Genomic DNA, 17,313 nt, shown 5'->3' on the forward strand with positions numbered 1-17,313 from the left:
CATATACCAGGTTCATGTTGTTCTGACCACCCTCTAGACTTCATAAGTTGATTAATCTGAACATTTTTAGTTTTAATTTGTGAATAATTCAAACTTCTCTTGCAGTCCTGTAACAGTCCTGTATTAACACATTGTCAAATATGTGTGTTTGATCAACACCACCTAGATATATCTAGGTGATCTAGGTGGTGTTGGTTTGATTCAAATACCATATTGTTCAGTAAAAAAAAAAAAAAAAAACTCATATTTTCATAAAAAATGCCAGAAACTGTACTGCAATTGTACCAAACCTAAGAAAAATCTCAAGTTCTTTGCTGCTAGAGGGTATTTTTCTTGAATGGTCTATTAAGTAGCAAACAGTTTCAGTAAGCAGCAAAATCCGCTCATTAGGTCTAGACCCAGAACATCACATTGAGTTGATTGTAGCTGCCAGCATATGCAACTACTGCAGCTTTTGAGGTTAACCTTAAATTGCAAAGTGTATCGAGTTATGGTCAAAACTGTAAGTTGCAAGTTTTATCATCGTATCCTTGCTTTAAAAAAAAAGTGTTACTACTTGACTATATTCTACCTTCACTCCAACTCAAAAAAATCACTGAAAAAGTAAAGATAATTTTGAATTCGATTTATTTTTTAAATACTCAACACAATTCGACTTGTGAATAAGATGGTAGTATTATAATCTTGTCTGTAACATTGTGCCTTAGATAAATAAAACTTGTTAATATGGGTTCAAACGAACCCTCCCTCTGAGTCCATGCCATAATTTATATATAGCGTAGTTTTAAGTTCACGCATTTTCAACAATACAGGGAAATAGTTTCTCTACTGGAATGGCTGATATACCCCAAAATCACAGAAAAAAACCTGCTACTGCTTAAGCAAGTTGTGGAGAGTAATATTACAATCTCAGCTACCAGTCTTGAAGAATATAGAGAATAATTTAAGTTATAGGGTGTTGTAATATTCAGGAAATTCATCAATTTGTTTAATATATTCATTTATTCCAAACCAAACCAAACCAAACCAAACCAAACCAAACCAAACCAAACCCCAAAGGGCCATTGCCTACCAGCCTTGAGGCCTGCCGATTACGAGGTGTTGTGTGGTCAGCACGACAAATCCTCTCAGCAGTAATTTTTAGCTATCTAGACCGGGGCTGCCATCTCACCATCTGATAGCTCCTTAATTGTAACCATGTAAGCTGAGTGGACCTGGAACCAGCCCTCAGATAAGGTAAAAAATTCTGACCTGGCCCAGAATCGACCCTGGAACCTCCGTGTAAGAGGCAGGCACGCTACCCCTAGATTGCGGGGCTGGCTCATTTATTCCGAGGATAGCCAATTTTATAAAGCTGTGCTTTTTTTCAGTATATTGCATTTTTCTTTACAGTTTATGAATTTCATTGTTGAATCTGTATTGACGGTTGAACTTCTTACAAAATTGTACAAAACTATTTTAATCCTCCTAGTCAATACTTTTTTTTTTTTTTTTTACGACCAGTATAGACGAAACTTCACACATAAATAGACATGTTTCGGCCCAACATTGGGTCATTCTCAGTAAGACATGTATGATGAATTAAAAACATAGGATAACACAAATGAAATGTTAGTTGAAAAGTTTTTTAAAAAGCATGACGAAAATTAAACTGAAATGTTGATCATTAAAATACATTCTTGAGCTGGAGGTCTTTCTGTTTCAATGTTCTTTGTGGTTTAACTGTTCTTTAAATGCTCTCGAGAGCTGGACTCTGTCCGTACGAGAGCTGGACTCCGTAGTCAGAGAACACGGGTGATACAAGCGGGCCACGTAACACTAAAATTAGACTGTTCAACTTCAATAATGCTTATGTATATCAGCCCCTGTCAGAACACAACAACTAAGCCAACAGTTTACAGATACCAGTTAAACCACACCAAAGAACAAACAAACATTGAAACAAAGATTTCCAGCTCAAGACTCTTAACGAGCAACATTTCACAGTTTTTTTAACTTTCATCATGCTTTTTTAAAAACATTTCAACTAACATTTCATTAGCGTGTTTTCCTACATTGTTAATTCATTATACATGTCTTACTGAGGATGACCCAATGATGGGTTGAAACGCGTCTATGTGTGAAGTTTAGTCTTAATTGGATGTAAAAAAAAAATATAGTATTGACTAGGAGGTTAAAAATACAGTAGTTTTGAACAATTTTGTAAGAAATTGCATTTTTCTGAAGATTTAGAGATGCATTTTCTCACAATCTTTTCAGATTCATTCTGCACTTCACTCCGTGCTTGTGTACCACAATATCTGACACTAGGAAAGAATTAAAGAACAGTTTTAATAATTGAATATGTAGCTTTCAAGACTGCAATGAACTTTAAATAGACTTCCAGCTTATAGGTAAGACCATCATAATATTCCTTGTTTATGATCAGTCTGTTTCCAAAACAGAGAGAGAACAGACAACATTCCTTTCGTATTTTGAGGACTACTAGTGTTGTTCTTGAAGCAAATATTATTTTAGTATAATTTATATAACACGAACCGATTCATTTAATGAAAGGGACAGAAAGAAAAAAAAAAAAAATTAAATTAAATTGGTGATCCACTCTTCTTAATAAATATCTATTACTCACCACTTAACATCATCCGTATGTCCAAGGTAGTGCCTCTGCGACTGTTCATCCACGTTGAACAAAACTACAGCTGCAGCCACAAAGTAGACGATCTCTCCAGTAGGGAGTAGATGAAGGTTAGAGCGACAATCCCGACCACGGTATCCATAGCTGAATGTTATCGTCAAGGACTAAGCAAAACTAATGGATATTTCTTCTGACAAGAGCAAAAAAGTAAGCACCACCCAGAATAAAGTTATTCTCAGGAACAAACAGTTTTTATATGACTATTTTTACACAAGTGTGACTGTTTTTTTTCCAAAGGTGAATCTATACATACAATTAAGTCCTCTATAGTTGTATGACAGTGCGGGCTAATCTCATGAACCAACTGCTGGATCTTGATGCGATTTTCACAGTAATAGAGGAAACTATCTACATCAAAAGGGAGTCAAGCAGTGACAATTTTAATGAAAGAAGTCAAAGAAAGAAAAAAAAAGAAAAAAAAAAAACAGTTATCGAAGAGTTTTCTTGGTTTATGGTGCCTATAGTTCATTCCATATTAAGAAAACAGTATTGCTCGTATGGCAACGGGGTCGCCACATCAAACGGATCTGCTCAACACCATCATGGGAAAACGGCGGCACATTTGTGAAATTCAGTATTTAAGTGCAAGACAAAAAGCGGAAGAAACTAAGCTAGAAATTATTTTTGTGAACTAAAAAGGGGACGGGGGAATTATGGGGGCTATTTTTGTACAGAATCAGAGGTAAAGTACGACACACAAAAAACCTCAGCATTTAAGTCTAAGGCAAATGGGGGGGGAGAAAATGGACAAAATTTTTCTGGGCTCAAGGTGTGAGGGATGCATTTAATTTATCCAGGCGATAGAGGCTAGAAAACCGATGCAACAAATAAATATTGTAGATGACTCTACAAACGATCACAGTATTAATGTTAAAGAAAGAAATCACACACATAGACTTATCGCGTAACTCGCGCTCAACACAAGACAATTATGCACTGATTTAAAGCCTAAAACACACATGCAACAAATAAATACTGTAGATGACTTCACTACAAAGTGAGCTGCCGGCGGTTCACAGAGTGAGGGACTACACCATGCTTACACCTTGCACCTCTTACCCCGCATCCAAGCAACTTCTCGTCAGAAGAACACAGTACAATAAAACTTTCAAAGGAACAATAGTCACATAAGCATTACAATTAAATAGAAGTACGGCGTGATTATAGAATTGCAAGTAATGTAGTATTTGACTACACACTAAGCAGTGGCGTATACTGAGGGCTACCAAGGCTATTGGTGAAGACCAAACCTCAAATGAGAACGATGGAAATCTAAAGCACAATATAATGTGCACCAGAGCAACACAAAAGAAGGAAAATATAGGAAAGCAACGAAGCGATGGCTGTTTCCACCATTGGGCTTCCTCCCTCCAAATGTACTTATGAGAAAGGAAATGCTATGTAGTTATTTTAATAACTCAGGGCAAAAATGCCTCATTCCTATTATCTATCTTTCATAATATATTACAAATTACATTATAATATCCCTTAATCATGAGAAATTATGGGTGTCTCAGAGGGGATGTGTTCACTCCTTGTAGGTCCAGAAGTGCAATACTGTTTTCTTAATGTGGAATGAGTTATAAATAGACAGATCCCAAGTATGTGTGCATGAACTGTAGAGCATAGAAAACTCTTTAATTGAAGTCTGCAACAGTACATACCTATCTATAAGATGAAGCCCAGTAGTGTTTTATATTACCATATATTTTGTAATTTAGAAAAGCTTAAAATTAGAAACCATATTTTGGGATTAATCATGTAATCCTTATCAAACTGAATTGTTTATTGCCCTTAATATTATTTTTAAGATAAAGATACCCTTTATGGTATGTAATTTGCATGAATGGTTTACAAGTTATCGTTGTTTTAGTGAAAGCGCAGGCCTAAATATAGAATGGAAGATAGTCAAAGACAGGCAGCCAGTAGGGCCTTGAAAGAAAGTCGCACTGAGCTATCAATAGATTAAATACAGAGGAAAATGACTAATGTTGTCTTCAAGGAATTCTTATAAAGTCTATCACCATACATTCAAAACGGCTCCCATTAGAAGCCAGGGTGGGTCGCTAGTTACAATACATTTTTCCTATTATTATTATTATTATTATTATTATTATTATTATTATTATTATTATTATTATTGAAAAGTGCTAGTTATTTACTATCATAGCACTGATATTTGCAATATTATAGATAAGAGAACAAGAATATCTTAAGTGTCTAGAATTAATATGATAATTAGCACCAGTATTTTTGCTTTAATAAATGATTCCACCAAGCCCTGAATTCAGTAAGCCATGAAGATCAGGTCTGAAAACCAGTTTGGAACATGTGAACTTCATTCCTGTCAGAAGATGCTTATATAAATGGTAATGCAAACTCCTAGGGGGCAATGATTTGGAAGTCAAGGACTGCAGAGTGACAGAATAAAAGGATACACCCACTCTAGCTTCAGTCTTGTCTGAGGTGCGGTGGCGACCTTGGTCAGGTCATAACTGTCCATGACTGTCGTGGGGGCATACAGGATGACGGGCCGACCTCGCATGAAGATGCGGACTGCTCCTTCCTCTTCATTGTACGATGCATCTTTGGTCCTAAAACACAAGAGAAATAACTTCCTGTAACCTTCCATTATTGCTTTCAAGCCACATCAAGGGAAACATAAACAATTAAGAAACAAGGACATAATAATTATACTGTACTTCCTAAGAAACTGATATGATCTACCTGGCTAGAAAATTACAAGACAAGTATTCAACCTTCAAGTTTAGAATCAATGTTTCAATTTCATAAACAAATGATGCTTATTTAATATATACAGTTGTTTAATAAACAACAGCTTCTTTTTTTTTTTCTATTTGTTTTATGTCACACCGACACAGATAGGTCTTTTGGCGACGATGGGATATGAAAAGCCTAGGAAGTGGAAGGAAGCGGCCGTGGCCTTAATTAAGGTACAGACCCGGCATTTGCCTGGTGTGAAAATGGGAAACCACGGAAAACCATCTTCAGGGCTGCTGACAGTGGGGCTTGAACCCACTATCTCCCAATTACTGGATACTGGCCGCACTTAAGCGACTGCAGCTATCGAGCTCGGTGACAACAGCTTCATTACAGGTATATATTAGAGAAATCTCTGCTAGATACTACATATTCAATATATTATTAAAATTTTAAGTTAATAATTCAGCTGGAAAGAGTAAGCGGAATACATCTGGGGAAGAAAGGACAGAACCTAGAAATAAAGTAGCTTTTGCTGATGATTTTACCGTCTTAGCCAAAAACTGAGATGACACTCTAATGACACTGGAGAGCCTGCATGAAATAGACAAAAAAGCAGGCCTTAAAGTCTCTTATGAAAATAAAGAATATATGGAGTACAAGCACCAAAGTGAGAGGTATATGGAAGTAAAACATGGGAAGAAAGCACAGAGAAGTTCAAATACCTGGGAGAATGGATCCAACCCAACAGACTGGATAAAAGAGGCAAACAAGTCAAGAACCAGAAAATTAGATCTGGCCTACAAGCTAACAGACAACTGGTATAACAAACGGACAATACCCTACAAGGTAAAAAAACAGACATTATAACTCTGTAATAAAACTTTGAAGATTGTATGCTTTAGAGCATCTTATTTTAAATAAAAAAGGGGAGCTGCACAAACTCGGGAAGAAGGAAAGGAAGATTCTGAGGAAAATTCTGGGACTGCAGAAGAGCACTGACTGGACTTGGGGAAGGAAAGGAGAAATGAGGATCTCCAGAAGTACACTGAAAAGATCACTAACACAATGCAGAAATGAAGGCTGAAATTCTATGGACACGTAATAAGAACTGATGACCAACGACTGAGGAAGATCACTGGTTTGGCTTTTGTGGATCTCTCAGCTGCCTACAACACAGTAAATCACAGGATACTATTACACAAACTTTACAGAATGATTACAGACATAAAGGTAACCAAGATGATAGCTACTCTCCTGGAAAATCGTCGCTTTTTTGTTGAATTCCAAGGACGCCAAAGCAGATGGAGAAATCAAAGGAATGGACTACCTCAAGGCAGTGTACTGGCTCCTATTCTTTTCAACGTCTACACTAATGACCAGCCATTACCAGAAAATACTAAAAGCTTTATCTATACCGATGACCTTGCACATGTTACTCAAACTGATACCTTTGATGAAGCAGAGATCTCTTAACCGCTGTATTAGAAGAGCTAGGTACCTATTATGAGAAAAACCAACTCAAACCAAATCCAGCTAAGACTCAAATCTGTGCGTTCCATCTGCGGCATGCACAGGCCTCTCAGAAACTGAAAGTACTCTGAAAAGGGAACTTACTGGAACACTGCTTTACACCAAAGTACCTGGTAGTTATGCTGGATCGCACATTAACATATAAGAAACATTGCCAAAACTTAAAACGAAAGGTAGCTGCTAGAAACAACATTCTACGAAAATTATCAGGAACAAGTTGGGGAGCACAACCACAAACAATTAGAACATCAGCTCTAGCTCTATGCTACTCTGCAGGAGAATATGCCTCCCCGGTTTGGTACAGGTCAGCTCATACAAAGCAGGTCGATATCGCTCTAAACGAAAGCTGCAGGATCATTACTGGATGTTTGAAACCTACACCCGTTGAGAAGGTCCAACTTTTAGCTGGTATTGCTCCCGGTGAGATATGTAGGGAGGTAGCAGCTAACAAAGAAAGGCTCCAAACATCACCTTCAGAAGCATACCCCCCCCCCCCCCCCTCTATGGATACCACCCAGCCACACAGAGGTTAAAATCTAGAAAAGGTTTTCTCCGCACATCAGTTAATCTTGAGGGAAAAGCAGAGAATGCTAGGGTCAAAATGTGGAAAGAAGGAATCAACCATCTTTCCAACTGGATAGAGCTGAAGGAAAGTCTTCAATGTGGAACACCAGGAGAAGTGGACAGCATGGAAAGCCCTTAACAGACTCCGCACGGAAGTCGGCAGAACAAAAATAAATTTGCGGAAGTGGGGTTTGTCAAGTGATTCATCACTTTGTGATTGCGGAGAGCAGCAGACGATCCAACATCTATGTCGGTGTATTTTATGTCCTTCAATGTGCACTATGAAAGACTTGATTGCAGCCTCCCCCAACGCTATTGATGTCGCCCAATACTGGGCAAGAATTATCTAGCTCTTGAAGTGTTGCTTTATTTGTGACTGTATAATAGACCTGTATATTTGTATAGCAGGAATGTAGATATCATGTTTTTTTTAATATCTGTAAGTAAGGTTGATACTTCTGACACAAATAAAGAAAGAAAGACCACGACTGACCAAAAAGATCTTCAGATACATCCTAGGATTAAAAAAGCCACTTCCAAGTGGGTAAAAGAGATCAGGAAGGATGCAGAAGAAGTTGGAGTTACACTACAGATGATCCACAAGAGAATAGTTCAGAAGGAGAGTTGACAGTTTAAAATAACTTAAAGAGAAACCACTAAAAAGGAGACTCAAATGGATCATTTCTGAAGAGGAGAGAAAGATGAGAAGTGAGAGAATGAAGAGCTTCTGGGAAGAGAGAAGAGAAGAAAGGCCAAGAAGCCTTAAGTTCTCTGCTGACCATAGTTGGCCAAATTTGGAAACAAAAACAAAAAATGTAGCCGGTCAATACTTTAATGTTTTACTTGATCATAAAAATTTTGCTCTTACCGTGACTTCAGTGATACTTTCTTTAATTGAGTTTCCTCTCACCAGAGGTTGCCAACTGACACAGTATGATCTACAACTTGGTTTTACCTGTCAGTAAATCTATTGACATGAGGATGCCATACCCGAGTACATTCAAATAGCACCAAACCGAGCCTGGATCAAACCCCAGTCAGCACTACTCAGCCCAGTAAACATTTTCTGTGTACTTGTATACATCCATCTGTTTAACAAAAATTGTTGAAGATTTCACTATAAGGAAAAGTTTTATAACCCAAGTTTTGTACAAAGGAAATCTAGGACAGGATGTGCGAAGTAATTAGAGTGAGTGCTATCAAACAGTCCTCAATAAAATTTGATTCAATGGAATTTTGTCCATCTTATTCAACCCAATTCTCTAAAACTGACATGACATGTAGCTCATATGAACACATTTGTATAATTCATTGTATGTTGGGTATTCAAGCCCAGAGGCTGGTTTGATCCTCCACAGCTTTGCGAACAGCTGTCACAGATAGCCCAGGTGTCACTAAAGAGGCATACTAGGGAAATGAGGAGTGAGGCACTTTCCCGTTGTCTTCCTCACCGGACCAGAAGTTACTAAAACATATCAGTCTGCTCACTGAAAAGCATGCACTAACCAACCCTATGAGCGATATTTTCACACCATTCATAACAGGGACTGGCTGCACAAGGAATGGTATTACTAGCATTGCTCATACCTTGGTCACTTTCATATTGTCAAAGGCAAGAATGAGACAGACAGGTCAATGAAAGTTAACAAATTTATTCTAGCCCATACCAGAAGACACGGTGCACTGCAAACACTACAGCTCACCAGCAAAGGCATTATAATTCATTACTAATGTAAAAAAAAATCAACAATTTACAGAACAAACTCAGCTCATATACTGAGAGAAAGTCACTGATCACTGAAAGAGGACAAATATTCTTTTATAGGAAGGGGAGTTAGGGACTGGAATAACTTACCAAGGGAAATGTTCAATAATTTTCCAATTTCTTTGCGATTATTTAAGAAAAGGCTAGGAAAACGACAGATAGGGAATCTGCCACCTGGGCGACTGCCCTAAATGCAGATCAGTAGTGACTGATTGAGGAGACTGATAAAGCAATGAACTGCTAAAAAGAAAATACTATTCACAAAATGCGTTTATAGAACATTATGAATAGTAAATTCTCCAGCCTGTTACAATGAAGCTCAGAGACAGATAGTGGAAAACCATGTAAAGGAGTGCCCATTCAGAAAGTACCATGGATCGTTCCAAGACCTTATCAATGTGACACCCTCAGCTCTAACCAGGCTGCAGTCGCTAGATGTAAATTTATGATATATGATCTGTGTATTTCTGTAGCCTGTCTCGTGGCCATAACTGTTAAATCCTCAAGTTTATTGGGTCTGACACCGTGGTTCGAGTGCCGTTGATCAAAAGAAAAAAATTCACCATCAGATGGTTGGCCAGCAGGGTCTGAGAGGTGGTAGTTTACAAATCCTAATCACTAGATTGCGTGTGAAAAGTCTGGATTAAATTCCAAACCTCTCCGCAGTCTTTATATGGAGTGACGGCAAATGACTCTTGACTGTGATTCGCCCATTAGATGAGGACGTTAAGCCTTAAGCAGACCCCTTGATGCTACTCCACAGGAGTAGGCCATGTGCTGGCAACCGCGTTTCATCGTCTGTCATGTCATTCATTCATTTCATCTCATTAACTCTTCTGACAAGTTCGACATCAGGAAGGGCATCCGGTCATATAAACTCTCCTCAAAAGTTTATCTCTCTTCATACCAGACCTCATAGAGAAAGGAGTAAAAGGATTGGACAAACATATATACACCTGTCCATTTCTTTCTTTGGGGAACAGCTGAGGAAGGTGGAGAGCTTCATGTAATACCGTAATACAGGAAAACGGAAGAGATGACAAGGAAATGAGTGAGGAGGGAGTCAGGCAGAAACATTCCTAAAAAATGTTGGAAGCCTGGTATGGAGCTGCAAAGTCCCCCAAAATTGCAAAAGAGCAATCCTTCAGAAACTATGGTAATGAGGGGAAGAGAGGAAAGCAGGATCCAGGCCAGTAAGATGAAAATTCTGGATAAAGTAAGTAATGAGAAAGTTAAAGAATTGTAGGAAGTGGAACCATCGTAGGATAGGATAGAGGAATCAAGGCTGAGATAGTAGTAGAAGGCAGGAGACCAAGAGGAAGACTAAGTGATAGATAGCTGAAAGGAATGGGAGGAGCAGGAGAAAATAAGAGAGAATTGGATCGAAGTGATGAGATGGTGAGAAAACAGAAGAAAATGGTGAGGCAGATATTATAAGAGACCTGGCCAGTGCTAGAAAGTGGACAAGATGATTTATTTATTTATTTATTTATTTATTTATTTATTTATGAACTGTTGTTCTGCCATATGAGAAAGAAAGAAAGAAAGAAAGAAAGAAAGAAAGAAAGAAAGAAAGAAAAATTTAAAGCATTATGCATGTAGGGCCTTATTTTGAAATTATTTAGTCCTCACAGCATTTTCTGAATATCAGCAACTTTCTATTTTCAGATTACAACAATTCAGCATAGACATAGAAGGATTTAGTGAATAAGTTTCATATATTTGCACACAAAGGGGAAGAATCATTACTATCCTTTCCTTCGAACAGAACATCCAAATACATCTGTATAGGAACTTCAAGAGAAATTATTATACCACAATGAAGTAATTTAAGAAAGTCTTAAAATTTCATGCAGTTTCCTTCATGACTTTAAAGAACAATAATTAACAGAAATTAACAAGATATGAGTGTAAAAGTTGGAAAGGAAGTGAGTGTACACGGTTCAGTCTATGAGTTAGGTTTCATTCCAGTATTTCTTAGAACAGAAATGAGGAAAACTTAGAAATTAATTTGAAGGAAAACAAGCAGAAATAATAGAGATCTTCAGTACCAAGTTTCCCTGTAGAACAAGATTAATCCTGCAGTTGTTTTCTACATTGTGTTTTAAATACATCTGCATATAAAGTTCATTAAGAAGTGAAGTGGAAAATATATTATGCACTCTATTTCTTTTGTCTCTAAGCTAGGGAAGATGCCTGATCCGGACACTTTTACAATATATTTAGCTCCATTTTTTAAAGCAGTTACACAAGTCATCTTTCTTCTTGGTGCTCAATAATTTAAAGTGTCACTTATGAAGACAAAATTTTAATCTCATATTTATTATCATTTTTGCAAACAGTAATTATCCACTTAACTAAACTTTAAATGCTATTAGATCTACTTTAGAAAGATATCTGTAAATCTTATAATACAGCTATGCCACACAGTTACAGTGCCAAGTTCAGAAAGCAGGTCATTTCTTTCGAGCTCTGTAGAGTAATTGGATCAAACAGATAATTACAACTCAACATAGTAAGAAGTCCACTAATGATCAAGACCATAATTTATTGGCTGTGTGGTTTCACCAGCACAAGATGGATTCATTACAGTAGCTAGCTCCCTTTCTTCTCTATCATAAAACTGAGTCCACTAAACATTGAATACTGATATAAATGTGATCATAGGACAGACGATCATAACAAGCAGCAGCAGCAGAATAATAATAATAATAATAATAATATTTATAAAATAATCTAGTCTACTTATATTAACTATGGGAACGTTCCAGTTACAATCAAAAGAAGGTGTAATGCAAACAACATAATCTGACAGTACAATAAGGTAGGAACTTCCAGAAGATACAGAAATATTGCCCTCAGTACTGAGGTGAATGAAGAGAAGGAAAATTAATAAGAGGAAGAAGAAAACTACCTGTAAAAAAGAGAGGGAGATATGATAAAGAGGAAGGATGAGTAGGAAGAAGAGTTAATGTAACAACTAACACATGATTAATTCATAATTTCCTACCATTGCTTTTAGCAGTCCCTGTCTGAAAGAGTTGAAAAAACAAGGGACATATATCAAGAATTAAAGGTGGAAAAGTGAACAATAAAATGGAGAAAAATTTAATTTCTTTTGCCATTTTGTTTTACATTGTACTTACGATTGGACAGGAGAGGGCAAGGACTGATGATGATGATGATGATTATTATGACTTGTTTAAAAGGGCCTAACAGCTAGGTCATTGGCCCCTAATGATATGAGATGCAACGAAACTAAACAAAAATTAAAACTTCAGAGTGTATCCACTGACTAGCATCTAAAATGAATTATGATGAGAAATGACCATAGATCCAAAACAATCAATGGATCCGATTCACAATGCCTAATTTTCTGGGATGATGTTTGTCCAAAGGGGTCAAAAATTCACATCACCGGCCCCCCATAAAATTACTATTCACCGGTAAAGCAGAACCACGATTCTCCTATAGCAGTACTGAGTACAGGTAATTAAAAATCATGGTGTTCCTCACATGGTGATACTAATCACAGGTAATGTAAACCCAGGGTATGTCACACAAAATGGTGCTACTTGCAGGCAATACAGACCCATGGTGTTCCTCGCAGAGAGGTACTAATCATGGGCACCAGCTAGATCTGTGGTGTTATTCATATAGTGGTACTAATCACAGGCCACGTATACTCATGGTGTTGCTCACATTATGGCAACAGACCCGTGGTGTTCTTCATATAATGGTACTACTCCCATAGTAATCCTCCCCGATGATACTAATCAATGAACCAGCTGGAGGCAGTAGTGGTGCATGTTCCTCAGGTAGTGGTGATTACTGCTCTACGAGAGATCACAACCAGGCACATGTAGTAGTACTAATTGCAAGGAAAGTGAACCCAGGGTGTTCCTCCCATGATGGTACTAATCGCAGGTAGTCTCATGGTTCAAGATTCATCATCCCTTAGTCACCTCTTACGACAGGCAGGGGATACTGTGGATGTATTCTTCACATGCGTCCCCCACCCGCAGAGGGGTGAGGGCAAGGAATAGGAAGGAAGTGAATGTGACCTTAATTATGGTACAGCCGCAAATATTTGCCTGGTGTGAAAACTGGAAACCACCTTCAGGACTGTCATTGGTAGAGTTCAAACCCACTACCTCCCAAATGCAAGCTCACAACTTTGTGACCCAAACAGCACAGCCAAGAGATGAAGAAAGAATGTGAAAAACCATGGAATTATTATAATGGATGGACCTTTGTAAGAAAAACCTAAGGCATTAGGAGTTGGTTGGGATAAAAACAGATAAAGAATAAAATGGAAAAAGGGCATATTGGACCAAATGTGGTTTCATCTAAATAGGGTAAATTATTATTTATTATTATTATTATTCACTTTGGAAGTGGTGACCCCATCGTACTAACAGCCTATATATGCTTTATTCATTACCTCCTTGACCCGGTCAGTGACTGGCAAACAGGTTGTAGGTTTTCATTTTTTCATTATTATTATTATTATTATTATTATTATTATTATTATTATTATTATTATTATTATTATTATTATTTAGTTTTCTTGCTTAAGCATTATGTATTAATAATGAAATAACAGCGGCAAAGTTACCAAGTGTCCAAGATACAAGGTTCATGAAGAAAAATGTTACTTTTCTTTCAGGTTTGAATTTTTTTTAATAGTTTGAGTTGTAAACCACTGCAGAAGTGGTGGTGGAAATTACTGCCTGAAGGGGAAGCACAAATTGGCAACATTAAGTTAACCATTTGAAGAATTAAGGAGCAAAAAAAAAAAAAAAAAAAAAAAAAGCTTAGTGAGTAACTCTGATGATAGAGAGTTGACCTTATCTCAAGGTGAGAGTTCAATCCAGCCTCAGTTCACTGGTATTTGAAGGTGCTCAAATACATCATCCTCATATCGGTAGATTTACTGGTAAGAGAACTCCAATGGGACAAATCTGGTACCTTGGAGTCTCCAAAAACCATCAAGGTAGTTAGTTGGAAGTAAAACCACTATCATTATTACAAGCAAGAGTAAATAAAGGGGCTACATTAAATCTGTTTCTTTCATTAATCTGTCTCAGACTCATCCTTGGCTTTGACAATAAAAAAGTGAAATGAGCAAGGCTAGTAATACCATTCTTTATGCAACCAGTCCTCCTTACGAATAGTGTGGAAGTATTACTCATAGTAAATTAGTGAATGAAATTATTTACCAAGGGAGATGTTCATAAATTTTGAACTTCTTTGAAAAGCATTTGAGAAAATACTAGGTGAACAATTGGTAAGGAACTGCCACAGCCCTAATTGCAGATCAGTGGTAAGTTGTAGGGCAGTGTGAAAATGTAAAATCTGACTTAATGTGTTTTCCTTTTACACCCTCCTAAGTTCTGAACTTGGAAGTTCAGTTCAGTTGACAGTTTGGAACATACCCATCAGTAGAGTAGCTTGTCGCCTTATTCACTAGTCTTCCCAGCCTAAAGACTTAACATTTTCCCTGATTTTTTTTTTCCTTCTGTATTCTCCGATGCCATCTACTAAGTTGTACGAGGTCATTTAGGTTAGTGAATTTCCTAACTTGCATTTTTTTTTTTTTTTTTTTTTTTTTTTTTTTTTTTTTTACCGGGTGAGTTGGCCGTGTGATTAGGGGTCCACAGCTGTGAGCTTGCATCCGGGAGATAGTGGGTTCGAACCCCACTGTCGGCAGCCCTGAAGATGGTTTTCCGTGGTTTCCCATTCTCATATCAGGCAAATGCTGGGGCTGTTCATTAATTAAAGCCATGGCCGCATCCTCCCTACTCCTAGGCCTTTCCTATCTCATTATCGCCATAACAACTATCTGTGTTGGTACGACGTACAGCAATTGTACAAAACAATGTGAATTTTTTTGCTCTCAAGAGAGGAATTTTATTCAGGTGAAATACATTAATACAATTGCAGCTACTCAGTGCTATTCTAGACACTCAAGCAAATCCATTGCATAATTTTAAAGATCACTATTCCTCTGCTCATTCTGAGAGCAGATAGACAATGGAATACTGGAGATCTTCAAACCTCTTAAGATTTTCATCACAAACTGGCTTTTGCTTATAAACCCAAGAACAATATAAGAGTGCAGGCTTAACAAGGCTTTCTCATGAAATATGGAGAACAGAACTACAGAACAGAGGAAGGATTGAACTTATCTTCAAGGAAAGGGAACATGTTTTAAATGTAAATAATATGGAGCATTCTTTAATAGTAAATAATAGATATCAGTTTATCAGAAGAGTACAGTAGAAAGCTGATATGAATATGACTATAAAATTCCCTCCTTATAATAGCTTCAAGATAAGATAAACCAAGCTCATCATTAGCACAGCTGTGTTTTGCAATGCTGAGGATATCAGGTATACAATGAGTCACACTCACTCCAAATAGACAATTAATGGAAGATTTCTCTTGTTCCCAGAATTATGACTGAACAGGAGGAACACAAGAGGAAGAAATACAACATAATTCATTACCAGGCATGACTTAATAAAATACTGATCAATTAAAACTCAGATTAACAGATGATACAAGATGCAAGAGGAGGTACGGGCTCGTATTGCCACAGCTAAGGAGGCCTTCAACAGAAAGAAGAGAGTCCTATGAGGACGTTTGAACATGGGGCTAAGGAAGGAGCAGGAGGAAGGGAGGTGGTTTAGGATAACCGAAATTTTGTATAATAACCGAGTTGGTAATAGAGAAGGGAAGGAGACAAGGTCAGAATCCAGTCATTCTATTAATATCCCTTTCATCATAAACTACTACTACTACTACTACTACTACTACTACTACTACTACTACTACTACTACTACTACTACTACTACTACTACCACCACCACCACCACCACCACCACCACCATCACCACCACCACCACCACCTCTCCCATACCTATGGGGTTGCTGGTGCAAACTGTGTTGCACATGTGGATCTGGCAACGTTTTATGGCTGGATGCCCTTCCTGATGCCAACACTAGGAGGGATGTAATCACTATTGCAGGTTTCCTGTGGTGATTGGTAGTGTGTTATGTTGTCTGAATATGAAGATGATAGTGTTGGGACAAACAAACACCTGGTCCCTAAGCCAGAAGAATTTATAAGACATGATTAAAATCCCCAAACCAGCCAGGAATTGAACCGTGGACCCTCTGAACCAAAGGCCTTAGCGCATACCATTCAGCCAAGAAGCTGGACTAGAACATGAACTATGTTTCTTTAATTCAATTTAACCGAACTCTTTTGGTCACTTTTGTTAAACGGTATTTGTATCACAAGTGTTTCGGATAATAAAAGTTTTACTGTATCTCAAACTCAGGCTTATTTTCGTTTTGCAATGATTAACCACTTCAAAATGGCGACCGTTAATATGAAGATATGTACCGAACTTGTGCAAGTTTTATCCGCTAAAAACCAAAATAATGGGCACGTGATCAGTCCAATCCTATCAGAAAATTAAGGCCAGCATGTGGACTAAAATTTCAGTTTTGTACTAATAAGGCCATATGTATTTTCTTTGCAACTGTACTGGTTCTCAAAGCATATGTTCCAGAGCCTCTACAACCGATTAACAATAACATTATATTACATAGACTCGCTGTCATTGAAGTATGCATCACTTATCTCTGCTAAATGACAGTACTGCTCCAACTGCGGAAAACTAACCCACCAATGACTGGTATACCAGCTAGTAGGAGACAAAACAAACGTTGTAAATTAAGCAAAAAAACTATTACCGTAGATGGTTATAACGTCTCCTCTGCATTCCTGTAATGATGAACCATTCACTATCAACACACAAATGTGACTGAATCCTAGAATGAAGATAAGGTTAACTGTATTCCTTTCTCTTCCTCCAACCTTATCAGCTCTAACAACTCCTTCCATGTCCAAAAGCAAATATTTGAAAATGAAGCAACTCATTTCTTCTAATGCAACTTGTTCATTTGAGATCACAACTGTTATGGATTGATATTATTAGTCAAGTATTTATTATTATTATT

At 37.4% G+C, this 17,313-nt stretch overlaps 1 protein-coding gene across 5 annotated transcripts in view; it reads right to left on the reverse strand.

The window, feature by feature from the left end:
- Window positions 1-17,313, reverse strand: part of LOC136883357 (echinoderm microtubule-associated protein-like 2) — a 340,211-nt gene that overhangs the window by 47,022 nt on the left and 275,876 nt on the right. For all 5 annotated transcript variants that reach the window (XM_067155614.2, XM_067155610.2, XM_067155612.2 and 2 more), the window contains 2 exons: window positions 5,134-5,289; window positions 2,630-2,779 (listed from right to left, as the gene is read on the reverse strand). In XM_067155614.2, coding sequence (XP_067011715.2) covers window positions 2,630-2,779; window positions 5,134-5,289 — 306 coding nt within the window. The remainder of the gene's footprint in view (window positions 1-2,629; window positions 2,780-5,133; window positions 5,290-17,313) is intronic.

The sequence above is a fragment of the Anabrus simplex genome, chromosome 11 (genome assembly GCF_040414725.1).
Source record: "Anabrus simplex isolate iqAnaSimp1 chromosome 11, ASM4041472v1, whole genome shotgun sequence".
NCBI lineage: Eukaryota > Metazoa > Arthropoda > Insecta > Orthoptera > Tettigoniidae > Anabrus > Anabrus simplex.